The sequence below is a fragment of the Leucoraja erinacea genome, chromosome 9 (assembly GCF_028641065.1).
Source record: "Leucoraja erinacea ecotype New England chromosome 9, Leri_hhj_1, whole genome shotgun sequence".
Classification (NCBI taxonomy): domain Eukaryota; kingdom Metazoa; phylum Chordata; class Chondrichthyes; order Rajiformes; family Rajidae; genus Leucoraja; species Leucoraja erinaceus.
Genome location: NC_073385.1, coordinates 45793192 through 45811840, shown reverse-complemented (window position 1 = coordinate 45811840; position 18649 = coordinate 45793192). Strand labels below are relative to the sequence as shown.

Below are 18649 nucleotides of genomic sequence, written 5' to 3'. Positions count from 1 at the left end.
CAGTTCTTTAGCAGTTACCAGTTCCCATTTTGTACTGAATATATAGTACAATGTATTCAATTTGGTCAATTCGATGATGATGCGACTGTCACCATCTATTTTGTTTTTGGTAAAGATATAAGGCACAAATTCCAGCCAATCGTGTTGGGTTTACCCATTACCCCTTTTGCACAATTCAATGGTATATCCCTGGATACTGCTTAGGATATAAGTGTCTGTAGTTGATATACACCATGTATCCAAAAGAGTGTAATCTCCTACCAATGTGTGTATTATCCACTCTTCCTATAATTTGTAAGAAACCAGACCCAGACCTCCATTGTTACCAGTGGAAGTTTGCTTCTTCTGTGTGATCTTCGTGGAGGTTGAGTCGCCGGTGTCTGGGTTTGTTTTTGGGTTGGGGGTTTGCGCATCTTCCAGGAAGGCCGGTCTGGGCTATGGTCTAAAAGACCGCTGTCCTGTATGCCCGGCCTTTGAGCTTTCACCAGCTTCTCTTGTTCTGCTGGTGGGTGCATAAGGGTGCTGTCTTTGGCTGTAGGAGATCCTTAATGTTGTTGCCTTTATGAGCCCCAGGGCTTTCCTAAGTCCTGCTCCGACATGTTTCCAGATGCTATTTCCACGACTGGAACATTCAGGGATACGCAGTTTCCTGGTCCCAAGTATTTTTGCAGTGGTGTCCATCGTGGTCTGGCTGTATGTATTTGGACACCATGACCAGTAGATTTTGCCTTCCTACACCCCCTGCACACTTGTAGTTTTGTTCGTCAAAACCCCTCTTCAGGGTCAGCCCAGAATTGACTCCCCAGTACTCCCTTCTGACGAGGGAGATGCACTGTGCAGCCCTACGTAAGGTGCTGCTGTGGGTGTTTTTTATATCCCCACGGTGACTAGACTCCATCTCCCAGAGTCTGTCATGTTGGAGCTCTGCTCCATAAGCTGCTCCAACCGGCTCCAGCGCTCAAAGTCGCTGGCCGCTTGCGGCTGCTCAAAGTCGGACTCATCAGTCAACGACTCTTTTGGTTTTCTTCTCCCGCCAGCTTTGTCGCAGCTCTGGTCGACTTCTTTGCCTTGTGCATGTTTCCCCCACCTGTAGAACAGTATGGGAACAATAAAGACCGCAGTATCACTTACCTGCAGGTTAAAACTTGCCGTTATGGGGGAACGTCCTTCCACCCCTCTTCCTGCCGTTTTGACTTGTCAAAGCCAACGGCTCCGTTCTGTGTAGTCTCCCGCCCAGCCATGGTGTTTAATCTGGCCGGTGCGGGAGCGAAGTCGGGCACAGCTGTTCCCTTAAGGGTGATTCCTGTGCCGCCTGCCGTTGTTTGCACAGCTCTCCATGTTTCCCCACCTGTGAAACAGTATGGGGAGAATAAAGACCGCAGTTTCACTTACCTGCAGGTCCAGGTTTAAACTGTCACTACGGGGGAACGTCGTTCCACCCCGCCTCCTGCCGTTTCGACTTGTCAAAGTCGATGGCCCCATTCTGAATAGTCTCCTGCCCGGCCGTGGTGTTCTGGCCGGCGCGGGACTAAAAGTCGGCACAGCTGATCCCACTTACGGGGCTTGTGCCTTCAGCTGCTGCTGGCTCCCGCAACTTCGCGGTCCTCCCCTGCCAGCTTCACTCGAAGCACTTGTGGACACTATTTTGTCCAGCTTCCCCCCCCTGTGTAAAAACAGCGCGGGGACAAAAAACTACCGCAGAGTTAGTCACTTACCTGCAGGTCGCGGTTTCAAACTTACCGCTGCGGGGGAACGCTCCACCCCGCCTGTCGTTTCGCAAGCGTGAATGCGATATGACACGCGTGCGTCCTGGCGGGGTTCTTCACGTAGTCACTCACGTGACTCCGAAGTAAAATCAGTATTTTTGCGCTGTGCCATTTTGCTGAATTTTTATTTTTATTTTTTATGTGCGGTCATACCCATGCAAGAGTACAAGAATGCATAACTTGTTTATTATGTATTTGTAATACAGTTTATTGTGTATTATATGTCATAGCTGCTTTCTTGCATCTCTCTCTCTCTCTCTGTCTGTGTTGGCTGCAGCCATCGTCTGCTTCAGCAAGGGAAGCTGGTCGGTGATTGGTCGCAACGCCCCTCGGAGACTGCGTCTGATTGGCCGCTGAGTGACCAGCGCATTATTTGAATGGACATAATGCCATTGGAGACAGCGGCTGATTGGACCGGTTTGGAGGATTTGTTGCTTGGACGGGGATTTTATGGGAAGCTGGTCGGTGATTGGACGCAACCCCCTTAGAGACAACGGTTGATCGTCCGCCAAATAATCGGGCACAAAAAATTGACAAATAGGAAAACAAAAAAATCTGAATTCCGATTTAAATCGGATGAATATCATGCCTGATCTGCAGTTCCTTCCTATTGAAGAAGAACCCTGGTCCGAAACAACTCCTAATCCATTCCCTCTACAGATGACGCCTAGCCCACTGTGTTCCTCCAGCACTCTGTTTTTTATTTAACTCTGAAATTGAAGATGGATCTAAAGCTGGAGCAACTCAACGAGGCGGGCAGCGACTCTGGAGAAAAGGATTGGGTGACTCTTCTTCAGACTGAACTGAACTCTCGTCGGTGAGACTACTTGTGATTGTCTGAAGAAGGGTCTCGACCCAAAACTCCACCCGTTCCTCCTCACCTAAGCCGCCGCCCGTCTCGCTGAGCCACCCCAGCCCCCCGTGTCCACCTTCAACTCCAGAGCCAAACAAAAAACACAGAGTGCTGGAGGAACTCAGCTGGCCAAGCGGCATCCGCGGAGGTTAAGGGACCAAGATCCGCCCCGGGCTCCCCCCCCCCACAACAGGAAGGAACCGCAGATGCAGCCATTCCCGCAAAACACCAAATGATTCCTGGAATGCCGAGGCGAGAGAGGGAGCGAGATAGACGAGATGGGGAGCTGGAGAGAGAGCGCGTGAGAGAGTGGGAGGGAGGGAGAGAGTGAAAGAGAGACACAGCAAGAGAGGGAGAGAGAGCGAGGAATGGAGGGAGAGAGAGAGGGGAGAGAGGGAGGGAGAGAGAGAGCGAGAAAGAACAAGAGACAGAGAGACCCCAACCCAAGCTCCGCAGCAGACTAACGCCCACAAAAACAATCACCCAGATCTTGAAACCCGAAACACAGATTTAATCTGTTACGATCCCCAGAGGTACAGCATGATCCCACACATCCCAGCAAGATCCCAAGTCATCCCAAGATCCCACCAGACTACCTCCATTGGTGAGCGGCATGGCAACAAAACAGGAACTCAGGCCGATCCCAGCCGCTCCCACCTGCCACGATTGTTGTTACGATTATCTATGGTCGATTTTGCGTTGTTAAATATGACTTTTAAAAAATCCGTATTTAACAACGTAAAAACCGTACATCCGTATTCTTCACGCATTTCCGTACAAAATACGGAAAATCCGTACTACTTGGCAGCTCTGCATCTGCACTAGTCCCACCTGCCTATGTTTGGCCCATATCCCTCTAAACCTCTCATCAATGTACCTGTCTAAATGTTTCTTAAACGTTGCAATAGCTTGCCGTGAAACAAGGAGTGACAAAAGGAGATTTAATCACAATGGCAAAGCATACACCTCAGAAGAGCTTGATATAGTAAAGATTGTAAAAACCACCAGTCACACCTCAAAGCGACTAAATTATGATCCCTGAAGTACTTGCAGACTATTTTTAATTACTGTAATGACCAGCAGATCTCCTGTAGTTACCTAGTGAATCATTAGGCACACAGATATCATTAAGAAGAGAAACTACAATGGCAGAAAGAGCAAGAAGAAACAAGTAATACCTGCAGGAAATATCTAGTACATGCAGGCACATGACTGCAGACATACAAATTTGCTTGGGTATCTGCAATGGTTTGGTAGCTTTAATCAGCGGTGGGTAACTCGCCTTACAACACAAAACCTTTACTTAATCTGCAATATACAACCAAGTAGATGATATAATATTGTCCTAAGTGCATGTAGTTCCATCGACCAGAGAAGTTCCCAGAATCAAGGACAAATCAACCAATGAGAATGGCACCCCATTTGCCACTTTAAATGCTCATTACCTCCATCACCAAACACAATGACTGCTGTGTACACAGTCTGTACAATGCCTACACTATTTCAACAAGAACTTCTAACACTAAAGACAAGTCTCCAAAGCAATCTCTGGAGGATTCCCAATTGTATGCCATGTTGAGCTGGAAACATATAGGTCTTTCCCATGTTACGCCTTCACCGAGAAATATTCATATGCCAAACTGTTCGTAACCAGAACTGTTCGTAAGTCAGAAGTGAATACAAACAGCGTATGGGAGAGGATCACAGCTGCTGGCATATCTGTCCCACTGGTCTCCCAAATGCTTGCTGGTATGTACCAGGCTGACAATAAGTCGGCTGTTCGTAACCTGGGGAGGACCTGCATCACTGTTCTTTCATTGTTGCTGCGGCTAAAGGCTAAATTCCCTTTCCCTCACTACGGCACGCTCCTTCATTAGGAAGGCGGCAATAATTCACCACCTGAATAAGAGCAATTGGGCAATGCTCAGAAAATCAAAAAAATGAATGAATGAAAAATGATGATGGCCACATGATGAGGAAAATAGGTTTAGAGACTGGTGGTTATTTTACAGAAAGTCACCACATTTTCTGGACAGATGTTTAGTTGGCAGACTGGCTGTTTATTGAGAAGCTATAACAATCCTATTTTTTCAGAGATGGAGGGAAGTATGATCCTGGCTTGCTGAATTATCAAGGGAGAAAACAATCATGCAAGAAATTGAAGAGGCTGTTTACAGTACACTGCACCGCAGTATCATGTAGATTGAAATACCACAATTCAGGTATTTGATAGCAAGGACAACACTAGAATTTTTTTTTTCCATTTTTACTCAAACTTGAATATCACATACAACCTTGTTATTTTATTGAAATTCTACAAAAGTTGTGTATTTTTATAAGATGATGAACTAAAACAGGCTATTTGTAAATGAACAGGGGGTAAATGGAATTACATGACAGCACAACATACACACACATTCTATTCATATAGGCAAAAATGCTCCAATCACACAAAAATTAAGTTTGGATTACAGCAATTTTATTTCTTCCCCTAGGCAATGTAATGCTGTTAATAAACAGTTAAACATTGGAAATTATGGCTTCAACATCACTACAAACAATAGAAATAAAAATATATATTTCCTACCGCTTTGTCCCGGAGCCTTTCCCCACGGATAAGAAAATCATCACAAGCACAGTCATCCAGATGAACTTTAAAAACAGTGACACAGCTGAGGCCGCCCCCTCCCAGTGGCACCCAACCTCCACTCGAGTCATCACGGGTCATCACCACTGCTCGCACGCGTGCAAAGTAACTATCGCTGCAAAGAAAAAGAACATATATTAGGTTAATCTCAGCAAATCCATTTTCCTATCCCCATCTACATTTTCTTCCCAGATTGTACAATTTTTACAATCAAAGTTATTTGCACTAAAATCTCCATAAATACAGAATACAGTTTTGCACCGTGTCAGGGAAGGAGAACAATTACTCTTAAGCATCCAAACAGGACTTCCTTAGAGAAACATGACTGAAACCAGGATATTGGCAGAATGGGGGATTACCATGTTGCTCAGGGAAAAACTAAGATCTAATTTCCAGTAATTATTAATTACATATTTAAATTAAGATGGAGATGCTGGGATGTCCAAATAGATTCCAATAGTCAGCGCTCAATCAGACAGCACGGGATCAAACCCTTCAGCCCAACTCACCATGGCGACCAAGATACACAGTCCCATTTGCCCACATTTGAGACACATCCCAAGATGGCCTGTTTCCGTGCTGTAATTGTTATATGGTTATATGGTTATCCCTCTAATCCATTCCTGTCCAGGCACCTGAACAAATGTTCTTTGTACCTGCCTCAACCAGTTCCTCGGGAGCTCATTCCATACACTCGCCACCTTGTGTGAAAAAATTGCTCCTCAATACCCTTTTAAATGTTTCCTCTTTTACCTTAAACCCATGCCCTTAAGTTGTTGATTCCCCTATTCTGGGAAAAAGACTGTACATTCAAAGATAGACACAAAATGCTGGTGTAACTCAGCGGGGCAGGCAGCTTCTCGGGAGAGAAGGAATGGGTGATGTTTCGGGTCGAGACTCTTCTTCAGACTGATGTCAGGGGAGTGGAAGGTACATAGATAAGGACATGTATAGATAAGGAAGCGTAATGTGTGAAAACAGGACGAAGGGAATGAGGATCAAGGAAAATGTAGAAAAGATTGTTAGTTGGGAGAAGGTAACTGCAAAGCAAACAGAGACAGTAAGACTGGTCAGAGAACTGGGAAGAGGGAGGGGATGGAGTAGAGCGAGGGAAAGCAAGGGTTACTTGAAATTAGAGAAGTAATGTTCATACCACTGGGGTGTAAGCTGCCCAAGCCAAATATGAGGTGCTGTTCCTCCAATTTGCACTTGGCTTCACTCTGACAATGGAGGAGGCCCAGGACAAAATGGTCAGAATGAGAGGGGGAATTCAAATGTTTAGCAACTGGGAGATCAGATAGATTTAGGCGGACTGAGCGGAGGTGTTCTGAGCGAAACAATCTCCGAGCCTGTGCTTGGTTTTGTCGATATACAGGAGTCCACACCTGGAACAGTGGATAAGGTTGGAGGAGGTGCAAGTGAACCTCTGTCTCACCTGAAAATACTGCTAAGGTCCTTGGACAGAGTGGAGGGGGGAGGTATAGGGACAGGTGTTGCATCTCCTGCAGTTGCAGGGGAAAGCACCTGAGGAGGGGGAGGTTTGGGGGACGAGTTGACCAGGGAGTTGCAGAGCAAACGGTCCCTGCGGAAAGGGGTGGAGATGTGAGGATGTGGCCAGTAGTAAGATCCCGTTGGAGGTGGCGAAGATGTTGGGAGGATTATGTGCAGTATGCGACAGCTGATGGGGTGGAAGGTGAGGACAAGGGGGACTATGTCCTTGTTACGAATAGGGGAGGGGAAGCAAGAGCGGAGCTGCGGGATATCAAGGAGACCCCACTGAAGGCCTCATTTATAATGGAACAGGGGAATAGTGTCTATAAGATCACGTCTCAGTCTCCTGCACTACAAGGAATAAAGTCCTATCCTACCCAACCACCCCCATTAGTTCAGGCCCTCGTGTCATGACAACATACTCGCAAATCTTCTCTGCATTCTTGAGCAAAACACAAAGTGCTGGAATAACTGCGACTCAGGCAGCATGTCTGGAGGTCATAGATACTCGACGTTTGGGTCGGGAAAATGAAACATTAGCTATCCCTACCGAATTACATTTTATTTTCAGTTTAATGACATCTTTCCTGTAGCAAGGTGACCAAATGTAAAACAGTACTCCAAATGCGGTCTCATCAAACTTTGTTTACAACTGCAAATAATTTCCCAACTTTTATGTGCAATTCTCTGCCTGATCAAGGCCATTGCGCCAAAAGCCTTCTTCACCACCCTATCTACTTGATGATGTTATCTATGTGTCTATCTTATGTTAGATAGTTATGTAAACCTAGCTCTGATATCTGTCCAATTTAGATAGAAACATAGAAATTAGGTGCAGGAGTAGGCCATTCGGCCCTTCGAGCCTGCACCGCCATTCAATATGATCATGGCTGATCATCCAAACTCAGCATCCCATATCTGCCTTCTCTCCATACCCTCTGATCCCCTTAGCCACAAGGGCCACATCTAACTCCCTCTTAAATATAGCCAATGAACTGGCCTCGACTACCTTCTGCGGCAGAGAGTTCCAGAGATTCACCACTCTCTGTGTGAAAAAAGTTCTTCTCATCTCGGTTTTAAAGGATTTCCCCCTTATCCTTAAGCTGTGACCCCTTGTCCTGGACTTCCCCCACATCGGGAGCAATCTTCCTGCATCTAGCCTGTCCAACCCCTTAAGAATTTTGTAAGTTTCTATAAGATCCCCTCTCAATCTCCTAAATTCTAGAGAGTATAAATGATAAAATGAAATGAAATGATTCAATTATTGTCATTGTCAGTGTACAGTACAGAGACAACGAAATGCATTTTTAGCATCTCCCTTGAAAGGGAGACACAGGGCGTCGCGGTGTGCCCGCGCCTGCCGCCGTAATTACATTCCATTACAGGCAAAGGTGGGTGAAGTGTCTTGCCCAAGGACACAACGACAGTATGCACTCCAAGCGGGATTTGAACCGGCTACCTTCCGGTCGCCAGCCGAACTCTTAGCCCATTGTGCTATCTGTCGCCCTTAGTCTAAACCAAGTCTATCCAGTCTTTCTTCATAAGACAGTCCTGACATCCCAGGAATCAGTCTGGTGAACCCTCTGCACTCCCTCTATGGCAATAATGTCCTTCCCCAGATTTGGATAAGTGGTATTCATATATAACTGAAAAAGGATAAGAAATAATATTTCTAAATCTCATATAGTGCATTCAGAAAGTATTCAGCCTCCTTCACATTCCACATTTTGTTACGTTACAGCCTTATCTAAAATGGATTAAATTCATTTTTTTTCTCATCAATCTACACACAATACCCCATAATAAAAAAGTGAAAACCGGTGTTTAGGAATTTTTGCAAAGTAATTAAGAAGAAATAACTGAAATATCACATTTACATAAGTATTCAGACCATTTACTCAGTACTTTGTTGAGGCACATTTGGCAGCGATTACAGCCTCAAGTCTTCTTGTGTTTGACGCCACAAGCTTGGCACATCTGTATTTTGGTAATTTCTCCCATTCTTCTCTGCAGATCCTCTCAAGCTCTGTCAGGTTGGATGGGGAGCATCAATGCACAGCTATTTTCAGGTCCCTCCAGAGGTGTTTGATCGGGTTCAAGTCCGGGCTCTGGCTGGGCCACTACAGGACATTCACAGACTTGTCACGAAGCCACTCTTGCATTGTCTTGGCTGTGTGCTTAGGATCAGTGTCCTGTTGGAAGGTGAACCTCCACCCCAGTCTGAGGTCCAGACGCTCTGGAGCAGATTTTCACCAAGGATCTCTCTGTACTTTGCTCCGTTCATCTTTCCCTCGATCCTGACTAGTCTCCCAGTTCCTGTCGCTGAAAAACATCCCTACAGCATGATGCTACCACCACCATGCTTCACCGTAGATATGGTATTGGTCAGGTGATGAGCAGTGCCTGGTTTCCTCCAGACGCGACGCTTGGCATTCAGGCCAAAAAGTTCAACGGAGGCCACTGTGCTCTTCGAGACCTGTAATGCTGCAGAAATTGTTTTATACCCTTCACAAGATCTGTCTCGACACAATCCTGTTTCGGAGGTCTACGGACATTTCCTTTGTCTTCATGGCTTGGTTTTTCAGATTCAGATTCAAACTTTATTGTCATTGTGCAGTCTACAAGTACAGAGGCAATGAAATGCAGTTAGCATCTCACCCAGAAGTGCAAACACAGAATATGGAACAGTTAAATATATATATACTAGACTATGTGGGACCCGTTGGGTCCCATGTTCACACGTGAGGGCTGGTCCCCCGACGCAATATTCCACCTCTCCACCAATTCCAATATTGGTGGCCAGTGGGGGGGCTTTCTGGAGTGCTGGTATGGGTGAAGTAATCAATTCAATTGTGAAAAGCTGTTTTACTTGGCAAGTGACTTAATATTCAACTTTCATTTACAAAAGCAAACCGACAGTAAGGTAAAATGTCTGGAGATAGAATTGCTAAAATTAAATGAAGCCCTCAAATGCATGGAACGAGGAAGGCAGAAATGTTTAGAATTACATTTCATGAACATTGATCTTCTTCCGCAATCCCTGCCGCACTACCAATATTACTGAGAAGACTTCTGCATGCCATTTGTCCCTGAACCAACAGCATTCAAAAGAAATGACTTGGTCATCATCTTACAACTGTTAGAACCTTTGCACAAATTTAGTTCTTCAGTTCAAACATGATCACAACGACTACATATTAAAATGTATCTTTTTGTCTTAACATACTTTGGAATGAAATGGAAGGCATCTTGCAAATATAAATATTTCTTTTTTTCTAATTTCATCTTAATTTATCTTTTCCTGAAAGTGTACTTTAAATATTACTGGTGTTTACAAGTGATCCACCATCTGTATTTGTTCAGCAAGGATAAAATCAAGCACTCGATGCTACTAATGACACTAACCAATAAATAACCAGGTATTTTATTTTGTAGGTAACTCGTTTCTTCTAATGTACTTTGCTGTGCTCAAAGAGTGAGCAATACCACAATTAAACCATGTACATTTAAATGAATTGTTTCAAATTACAGCAAGAACCAGGAAACCAATGCCAAATCAATCACACCAAAAGGCAAGGGTAATCATCTTTCAAGCACTGTCTAAAAGCCGAATTTCCCTTACCAGCTCTCTGGCCAAAAGTCAATCCAAGCATGTGAAGGTCACATCACGAATTTATGTGCTTTTAGCATTTTCAGTAAATCAAGTACTAGAGCATAATAATTACATTGCTATTTCAATGTTGTACCAAGGTTTATTGACAAAACCATAACATTCAATCATGCAATTCACTTAAAGCAAGACTCCAGTCTGAAAAGACTGGACTCTTTCCCAACCACCCCTCTCCAATCACCACTTCACACCCAATTACCCACACCCTCCGCGCTGCACAACATTACTACTCCATCATCAACAATAAAAAGAGGAGGTGGAGAGGCTTTTCAGAAGATAGAAAAGCCAGAAATCTCCAGGACCGGACAATGTTTCCCTCTCAACTCTTAAGCTCTGTGCCGAACACCTGGCACTGGCTTTCACAGATATTTTCAACCAATCCCTGCAAACCTGTGCTGTCCCTCTCTGCTTCAAAGTCTCCACTATTGTCCCTGTAACCAAAAAGGCAAGGATTACTGGTCTTAATGACAACAGGCCTGTCCCACTGACCTCTGTGGTCATGACGATCCTTTAAAGGCTTATGGTGGCCAAGCTGACAAATATCACAAATCCCTTGCTGGTTTGCATATCGGGCCAATAGATCTATGGATGACGCAGTCAACCTGGGCCTGCACTTCATGCTCCAGCACACAGACCGCCAGGGGACCTATGCAAGGATTTTGTTTGTTGATTTTAGCTCTGCATTCAAAGCCATTGTGCCGGAGCTACTACACTCCAAACTTTCTGAGTTGACTGTGCCTGAACCCCTCTGTCGGTGGATCACCAGCTTCCTGACAGACAGAAAGCAGCATGTGAGGCTGGGAAGAACATCTCAGACCCACAGACCCTCAGCATAGGAGCAAGGCTGCGTACACTCCTCTCTCTACACCAATGACCTCACCTCCACTGACTCCTCTGCCAAGCTTCTCAAGTTTGCGGATGACACAACCCCGATTGGACTTATCCAGGATGGGGAGGAATCTGCCTACAGACAGGAAGTGACACAGCTGGATTCCTGGTGCCATCGCAACAACCTGGAGCTCAATGCTCTTAAGACAGTGGAATTGATTGATGACTTTAGGAGAGCTCCCCCTCCCCTTACCCCACTCACCATAAACAACACCACAGTCACATGTGTGGAGTCTTTTAAGTTCCGGGGAACCATCATCTCCAAGGACCTGAAATGGGGGGGCCACCATCGACTTCACAGTCAAAAAGACACAACATAGGATGTACTTCCTGCAGCAGCTGAGGAAGCACAATCTGCCACAGGCAATTATGGTCCAATGATGACCACCAGGGGCGCCGGGGCAGTGGCAGCCCTGACGGAAGTCTGCTCATCTGTTCACTCTATGTTATTTTTTAGTTATCAAATTCTCCAGGCTCTGCAGCCTACCATCGATGGAGCTGGAAGCCTCCTCGGACTGTTGTGAGCCGCACCCCGGGGGGCGTGGACTTAACATCGGAGCTGATCCCTTGCCTGGGATCGCTCCCACAGCGACCACAAACACCAAGGGCTTACAGTCTCGGGTGAGGCAGAGCAGGGAGCTCCAACGTCGCGGAATGTTCGACCAGCCTCAACGCGAGGTTCGATCGCCCGGTGCGGGGAAGCACAATTTACCACAGGCAATGAAGGTCCAATTCTATACGGCCATCGTAAAGTCTGTTCTCACCTTCTCTATCATGGTCTGATTTGGCTCAGCCACCGGGCACGACACCCGGAGGCTGCAGCCAATCGTCCGATCACCTGAGAAGGTTATTGGCTGCAACCTTCCCTCCATTGACAAACTGTACACTGCAAGGGCCAGGAAGCGGGTGGGTAAGATCATCTCTGACCCCTCTCACCCTGGCCACAAACTCTTTGAATCACTTCCCTCTGGAAGGCGACTCCGGACTGTCAAAGCTGCCACAGCCAGACATAAAAACAGCTTTTTTCCACATGCGTAGTAGCTGTACTCAATAACCAAAAATCTATAGCCTCCTTTTGCTCTGGTATTTCATTTAATTCACATGCTTAATCAATAATGTTTTATTATTAATGTTTAATGTTTTATGTATTATTCTTAACTGTTAATGTATGTCACGTTGTCACTTGTGAGCGGAGCACCAAGGCAAATTTCTTGTATGTGAATACTTGGCCAATAAACTTATTCACATTGTTCATTTGCAGTGATGTCTGGAAAAGCTGTGGGAAGATTTAATTATTCATATTACAGACAATTGTTGGTCCTTTCACAACAGCACAGCATAGGAACAGGCCCTTCAGCCCATGATATCTATGTTGACCACAATGCCAATTTAAACGAATGGCGTTGGCCTGAACATGGTCTACATCACATATTTTCAGCTGATCTGTATCTTGTTGAAGCCTTTGACAATCTTCCTCTCTATCCACAACTCAATAATTTTTGTGTTGTCTGCAAACGTACTTATTAGCCCACAAGAAAGCATTTTATCAGGATGCATCACATCATGGTTTGGGAACAGCTCCATTCGAGACCGCAAGAAATTACAAAGAGTTGGGGACACAGCCAGACCATCATACAAACCAACCTTCCTTCCATAGACTATACATTTCACGCTGCCTCAGCAAAGCCACCAGCAAAATTAAGGATGTCTCACCCCGGTCATTCCCTCTTCTCCCCTCTCCCACCAGGCAAGAGGTAGAGAAATGTGAAAACACATACCTCAGGAACAGGTTGTCCCTGCTGTTATCAGGGAACTGAACTATCTGAGGGATGGTACCAGTGGATGAGGAGCACGAGATGCAGCAAAGAGCTCAAAAAGAAACGATATGCCAAGCAACTATCAGTCAGTTAGTGAAGCAAAATCAATAATCCAATCTCAATTTAAATGTCACTTGGAAATGTTTTTGAATTAATGGAAACTAGCAAAAAACCACTTGCTGATGCTGGAAATCTGAAATTTGTTTAGTAATACAGCATGAACAGGCCCTTCAGTCCACCCAGTCTGTGCCAACCAACTACTACTGGTACACTAGTTCCGCTCTATACACAAGGGACAATTTACTGAAGCAACTTAACCTACAAACCTACATGTGTTTGGAATGTGGGACGAAACCGGACCATCCAGAGGAAACCCAGGTCACATTGAGAACATACAAATTCTATACAGACAGCACCTGTAGTCAGGATCAAACCCGGGTCTCTCTAAGGTTGCAACTGTGCACTGTGCCTCCTTTTAAAACAAGCAATTTTGGAAATACTCAAGTCAGGCAGCATCTCTGGTGAGAAAAACAGAATTGATGTTTCAGGTTGATGACCTTACTTTGGAACCAGGAAAGGTTAGAGGACAAACATATTTTAAGGAATGGAGAGAACAAGTGAATGTCCTTAAGATGAAGATTGACACAAAAAGCTGGAGTAACTCAGTGGGCCAGGCAGCATCTCTGGAGAGAAGGAATGGGTGCCATTTTGGGTCGAGACCCTTCTTCAGACTAGTTAGTTTCCTGCACATCCACATCTGAATGTCTTTGGCAGGTTGCAGACCAAGAAAGACAAGATTGTGGCAGTGCCAGTTAAGAGAGAATGATAAAAGTTTGTTAATTGCAACTGGTCTGTCTGGGGAGATGTAAAAAGAAGATAGATGGCAACACAAAAATCAAGAACATTCTCACATATCTCACATTATTTACTTTTCCAAATTAATCAGCTGAAATAAATAAGCTTTCATTCAGCCTGTCTCAATGAGTACTTTACAGATGAAATTGTGTTTAATTTGAATGTGATGGAAGATCTTGATGAAGTTACAGAGAGCTGGTGAGGGGATTTGGACCTTCAATCATCATCATCATCGTTGAAAACATCATCGGGCACAGTGCCTTACAATGCTATGTACGACAGTGATCGTAACTTCAACTGAAGTGTGGATGGCTGTTGGCTCTCTCGGAGTTCATCCGCCCTTTGACAGGTCTTGTTTTTGATCCTGCTGGAGGTCCACAGCCCCCTCCTCACTTGACAAACCAGGTGGGGGTGACGGTTTAATCGCCGACTATACGACCATGGAGCAGGTAGCACAGGATTACATGGTACCCGTGGCGGGGGGGGGGGAACTCCCCCCGACCTGACAGGATGACATTTGATAAAATGTCATATAATAGGCTTTTCAATAGGGATAAAGTTCATGCATTAATAGTCATAGTGGCAGCATGGATGAGAAAATGTCCAAGTTACAAAAGTAGTTGTGTATGTTCGATTTGGAACATATAAAGCAGCTTCTCCAGAATACTTTGCGGGGACCTTGGCTTCCGCTGATATTTATTAATGACATGGATGTGTATATACAGGAAACTAATTCAAAACATTCAGTCAACACTAAATTTGGAAGTATAGTAAACAATGCAGTTTAGTAAAAATTGTAATACACTTCCAGACAACAGATAATCTTGTGGAATGACCACATAAGGCAAATGAACAATGCAAAAAGAGGACATTTAATGGGACAAACAGGGAGAGAACAGTATAATATAAAGAACTCGAAAGGGAATTGTTCCACAGGAACAGAGAGATGTTGTGTATATTACAATCTTTCAAATGTGTTTGAGTAGTTTGATGTGGTTAAAAAAAACATATGTAATCCTGGGCTTCACAGAAGTTCTGTGTATAAAAACAGAAATCATGAGCCATCTTTATAAAGCACTGGCTCAGCCACAACTAGAGTACGGTTTCTAATTCTGGACAATGTACTTTTAGAAGGATGTGAAGACCTTGAAAAGGGTGTAGAAAATGTTCACCAGGGATGAGGAAAAGACGAAAACAGGGGCTGTTCTCCACGAGCAGGAATTTTTCCCAATTGATAATCATCAGGGTTTTAATTACAGTAGATCGAAAAAAAAATCCCATTAGTAAAAGGATAGAGAAACACAGATTTAAATTGGCTGGGTAAATAACTAACAGCTGCACTAGGAAACTACTTACCAAACAATTGAGGTGAGTGGCTAACATATAAAATGGCTCTGCAAGGTTAGAGATGGATTAAATTGTGGCTTTTGAAAAAGAACTATGCAAAAGAAATGCATTAGAGCGCCATGGGGAACGGCAGGGGAGTAGACTAACTACATTGTTTTATGAGTCAGCTAGGATAGACTAGGACAAAATGACCTCCTTCTGTGCTAATACCATTCTATTATTATGGCATTCTGTACCAACCTGGAAAGGTTCATTTTTGACACAACACTTCATAAAGAATCCCAGCCTCCATTTTAATTTAATATATGCATTCATACCTAGCCGTACATTTCTCTCGACATTCTAGTCTTTCACTGGTGCGCTTTCCCCATTCCCTTATGTTAATGATATTTAACAATTAGGTCCTTTCTTTCTAGAATATACATTCCATTAATGTTTATAATCCTAACTGGAAATTGGGCAAGCAGAAGGAAACTATCAGATAGAATGCATTAATCAAATGCTACCCACACAACATCTAGCTCTGTAGCAGAGTTTGATCTTCAGTAACCTTGTACTCCCCTGCTATTGGATCAGGACCCAGCTCTGTCAAGTCTGTACAGCGATTGTTATGCAATTGCTTGCTATCCCACGTTAAAAGACATCATCCACAGGGAACGCCAATTCAATAACTCCCCTGGAGCTGATCAAGTGTATCCTAGGACAATGTAGAAAGCTCGGTCAGAAATTGCAGACCCACTGGCAGAGATATTTGTACCATCCATAGCCAATGGTGAGGTGCCAAAAGAGTTAATGCTGTGTCTCTATTTAAGAAAGGCTGCAAGGAAAAGCCTGGGAACTACAGACCAATGAGCCTTACGTCATTGTCATTAGCATAAGTCATTAGCGGGGATTCTGAGAGATAATATCTACATGCATTTTGAAGGACAAGATTAATTAAGGATATTGGGCATGGGAAATCATGCCTCATTAACTTGAATGGCTCAAAGGTAGGACGTTGGTGGACAGGTTTTTTTTTCAGACTGTAAGCTTGTAACAATTGGTGTACCCAAGGTGCAGTGCTGGTTGCACTGTTGTTTGATATTAACAAGTTGGATGTGAATGTCCATGACATGGTCAGTAAATTTACAGATGCCATTAAAATTGATGTTGTCGTAGACAGTGAAGGTTATCTAGGATTATAATGGATCTTGAACAACAGAGCCTATGGACCAACGATTGGTAGATGGAATTAAATCAAGTAAATGCAAGGTGTTGCAGCTTGGTAGATCAAACCAGGAAAGAACTTATACAGTAAATTGTAGAGGATTATTGTGGATTAGAGAGACCTATTTCTATGAAGATGGCAACACAAGTAAACAGGGTGGTGAAGGAGGCATTCTGCATGCTTGCCTTCATCGGTCAGGGTTTTGAGTACAGGAATTAGGATGTCGGGAAGCCACATTTGGAGTATTGTATACAGTTCTGGCCGCCTTGCTATCGAAAGGATGTAATTAAATTGGAAAGGGTGCAACAAAATTTCCCCTCATTTCTGATCATTCTGTCACTCAATTTAAAATACCTCAATTAAGCCTTGCCAGCCCGCCATTTCCCCATCATTCAAGTTAAACAAATTATTGATCCCGCCACATTGTTTTGAAAGATTGTACAACATTTGCAGTCCAATAATCCTCTGACAACATTCCACAGCTAGAAAGGATTGTAGAATTATAGTCAAAGCCTACTCAATTTCTACCCCTACTCTTTTAACAGCCCGGGAAACATTTCACCCACGTCTGGCCATTTATATAAACCCTTAACATTTCCTCTTTTGCCTTATTTACTCCTCCCATTTTTCACTCAAGGTATTAAGATAACACCCCATCTTCCTTTATCCACTTGAATGGACAGGGAATGACAATATATCTTCAGATGGTATGCCTGGTCTTCAACAAAACTAAAACTGCTGTTTAGGTCACAGTTCCTTATTCAAAAGTCTGGCACAGCCTGCTAAAGTGAACACTGCATTTCTCAAGTTCAGCCATGAAAAATCCCAATAGTTCTAACTTCTTCTTGCAGTCAACTTTTATTTCAGTTTCTTTTGAAGGCACTAATGACTGTAGCACAAGTGCACATAAGGAGATGAAGACGTGAAATGTAAACATGACCAATACAAGGAGAGATCCTAGACTGCAGGGCTGAGTTCTGGGCAAGATTCATCCATTACACCAAGTGGTGATGGGAGGTAGGAGAAGGAGTTTGTAGGGGCAACAAAATAAATTGTGCATAGTTCTCAATTACAATAAATCTTTGCTATAACGGACTACATGATGGGAGATAGTGTCCATTATTGCTGATTGTCTGTGCCAACCGAATAAGGGGGTTCATATGTACAGTAAGATTGAAAAAACAGCCAACATGCATTACACAATTAACAGTAAAGGACACAAAATACATATTATCTTGAGACGGCACAGTGGCACCACGGTAGTGTTGCTGCATTACCGGGCCAGAGGGCAGAGTTCGATCCTAATCTCGGGTGCTCTCTGTGATACAGTGGGTTTCCTCCAGGTGCTCTGGTTCACCAATTCTATCCTACATAATAAGGACATTTCATAGTGTGTAGGATGGAACTACTATAGTGGTTTGATCTTTCCTCCCACATTAGAAAGACAATGGGGGAGGAAAGATAGAATTAGTACAGTAGTTCTACCCTGCGCACTGTGAATTGTCCGTAGTGTGTAGGATAGAACTAGTGTACGAGTGATTGTTGGTCGGCGCGGACTCGATGTGTCCACACTGTATCTCTAAAATAAACTAAGCTAAAATGGTTTCCAAAACACTATTCTAAGGTGTAATTCTCCAAAATGTTCAAAACACAGTACAGTAGCAAGGACAGTAAAAGAAACAGAATGATATCAATGTACAGTGCCATTTCTAAAACTAAACTAAGATTTGCTCCATCCAATTAACGGTCATTCCATGAAACAATGAATTCTGTCTACAACAGAAGGTAGACAAAAATGCTGGAGAAACTCAGTGGGTGGGGCAGCATCTATGGAGCGAAGGAATAGGTGACGTTTCGGGTCGAGACCCTTCTTTCGACTGAAGATTCTGTCTACACCAGATACGGTCCACTATAACTGAAATCCTCTGGTAAAAAGAGGGTTTGCTGTACGTTCAAAATCACACAATTCACACCACAAGTATACATGTTATTGGCACTTTAACAAGCCAGGTATATTTCTGGACTGCACATATACTACAATGCGGTGTAAATTAGAACTAGAATCTCAAAAACACAAAAATCAAGGTATTGTTAACAATAAATAACAT

At 43.9% G+C, this 18649-nt stretch overlaps 1 protein-coding gene across 2 annotated transcripts in view; it reads right to left on the bottom strand.

Annotated features, from left to right (window-relative positions):
• spred1 (sprouty related EVH1 domain containing 1) overlaps nt 1-18649 on the bottom strand; it is an 86149-nt gene that overhangs the window by 42856 nt on the left and 24644 nt on the right. For both annotated transcript variants that reach the window (XM_055640717.1, XM_055640718.1), the window contains exon 2: nt 5207-5381. In XM_055640717.1, the coding sequence (XP_055496692.1) occupies nt 5207-5381 (175 nt within the window). The remainder of the gene's footprint in view (nt 1-5206; nt 5382-18649) is intronic.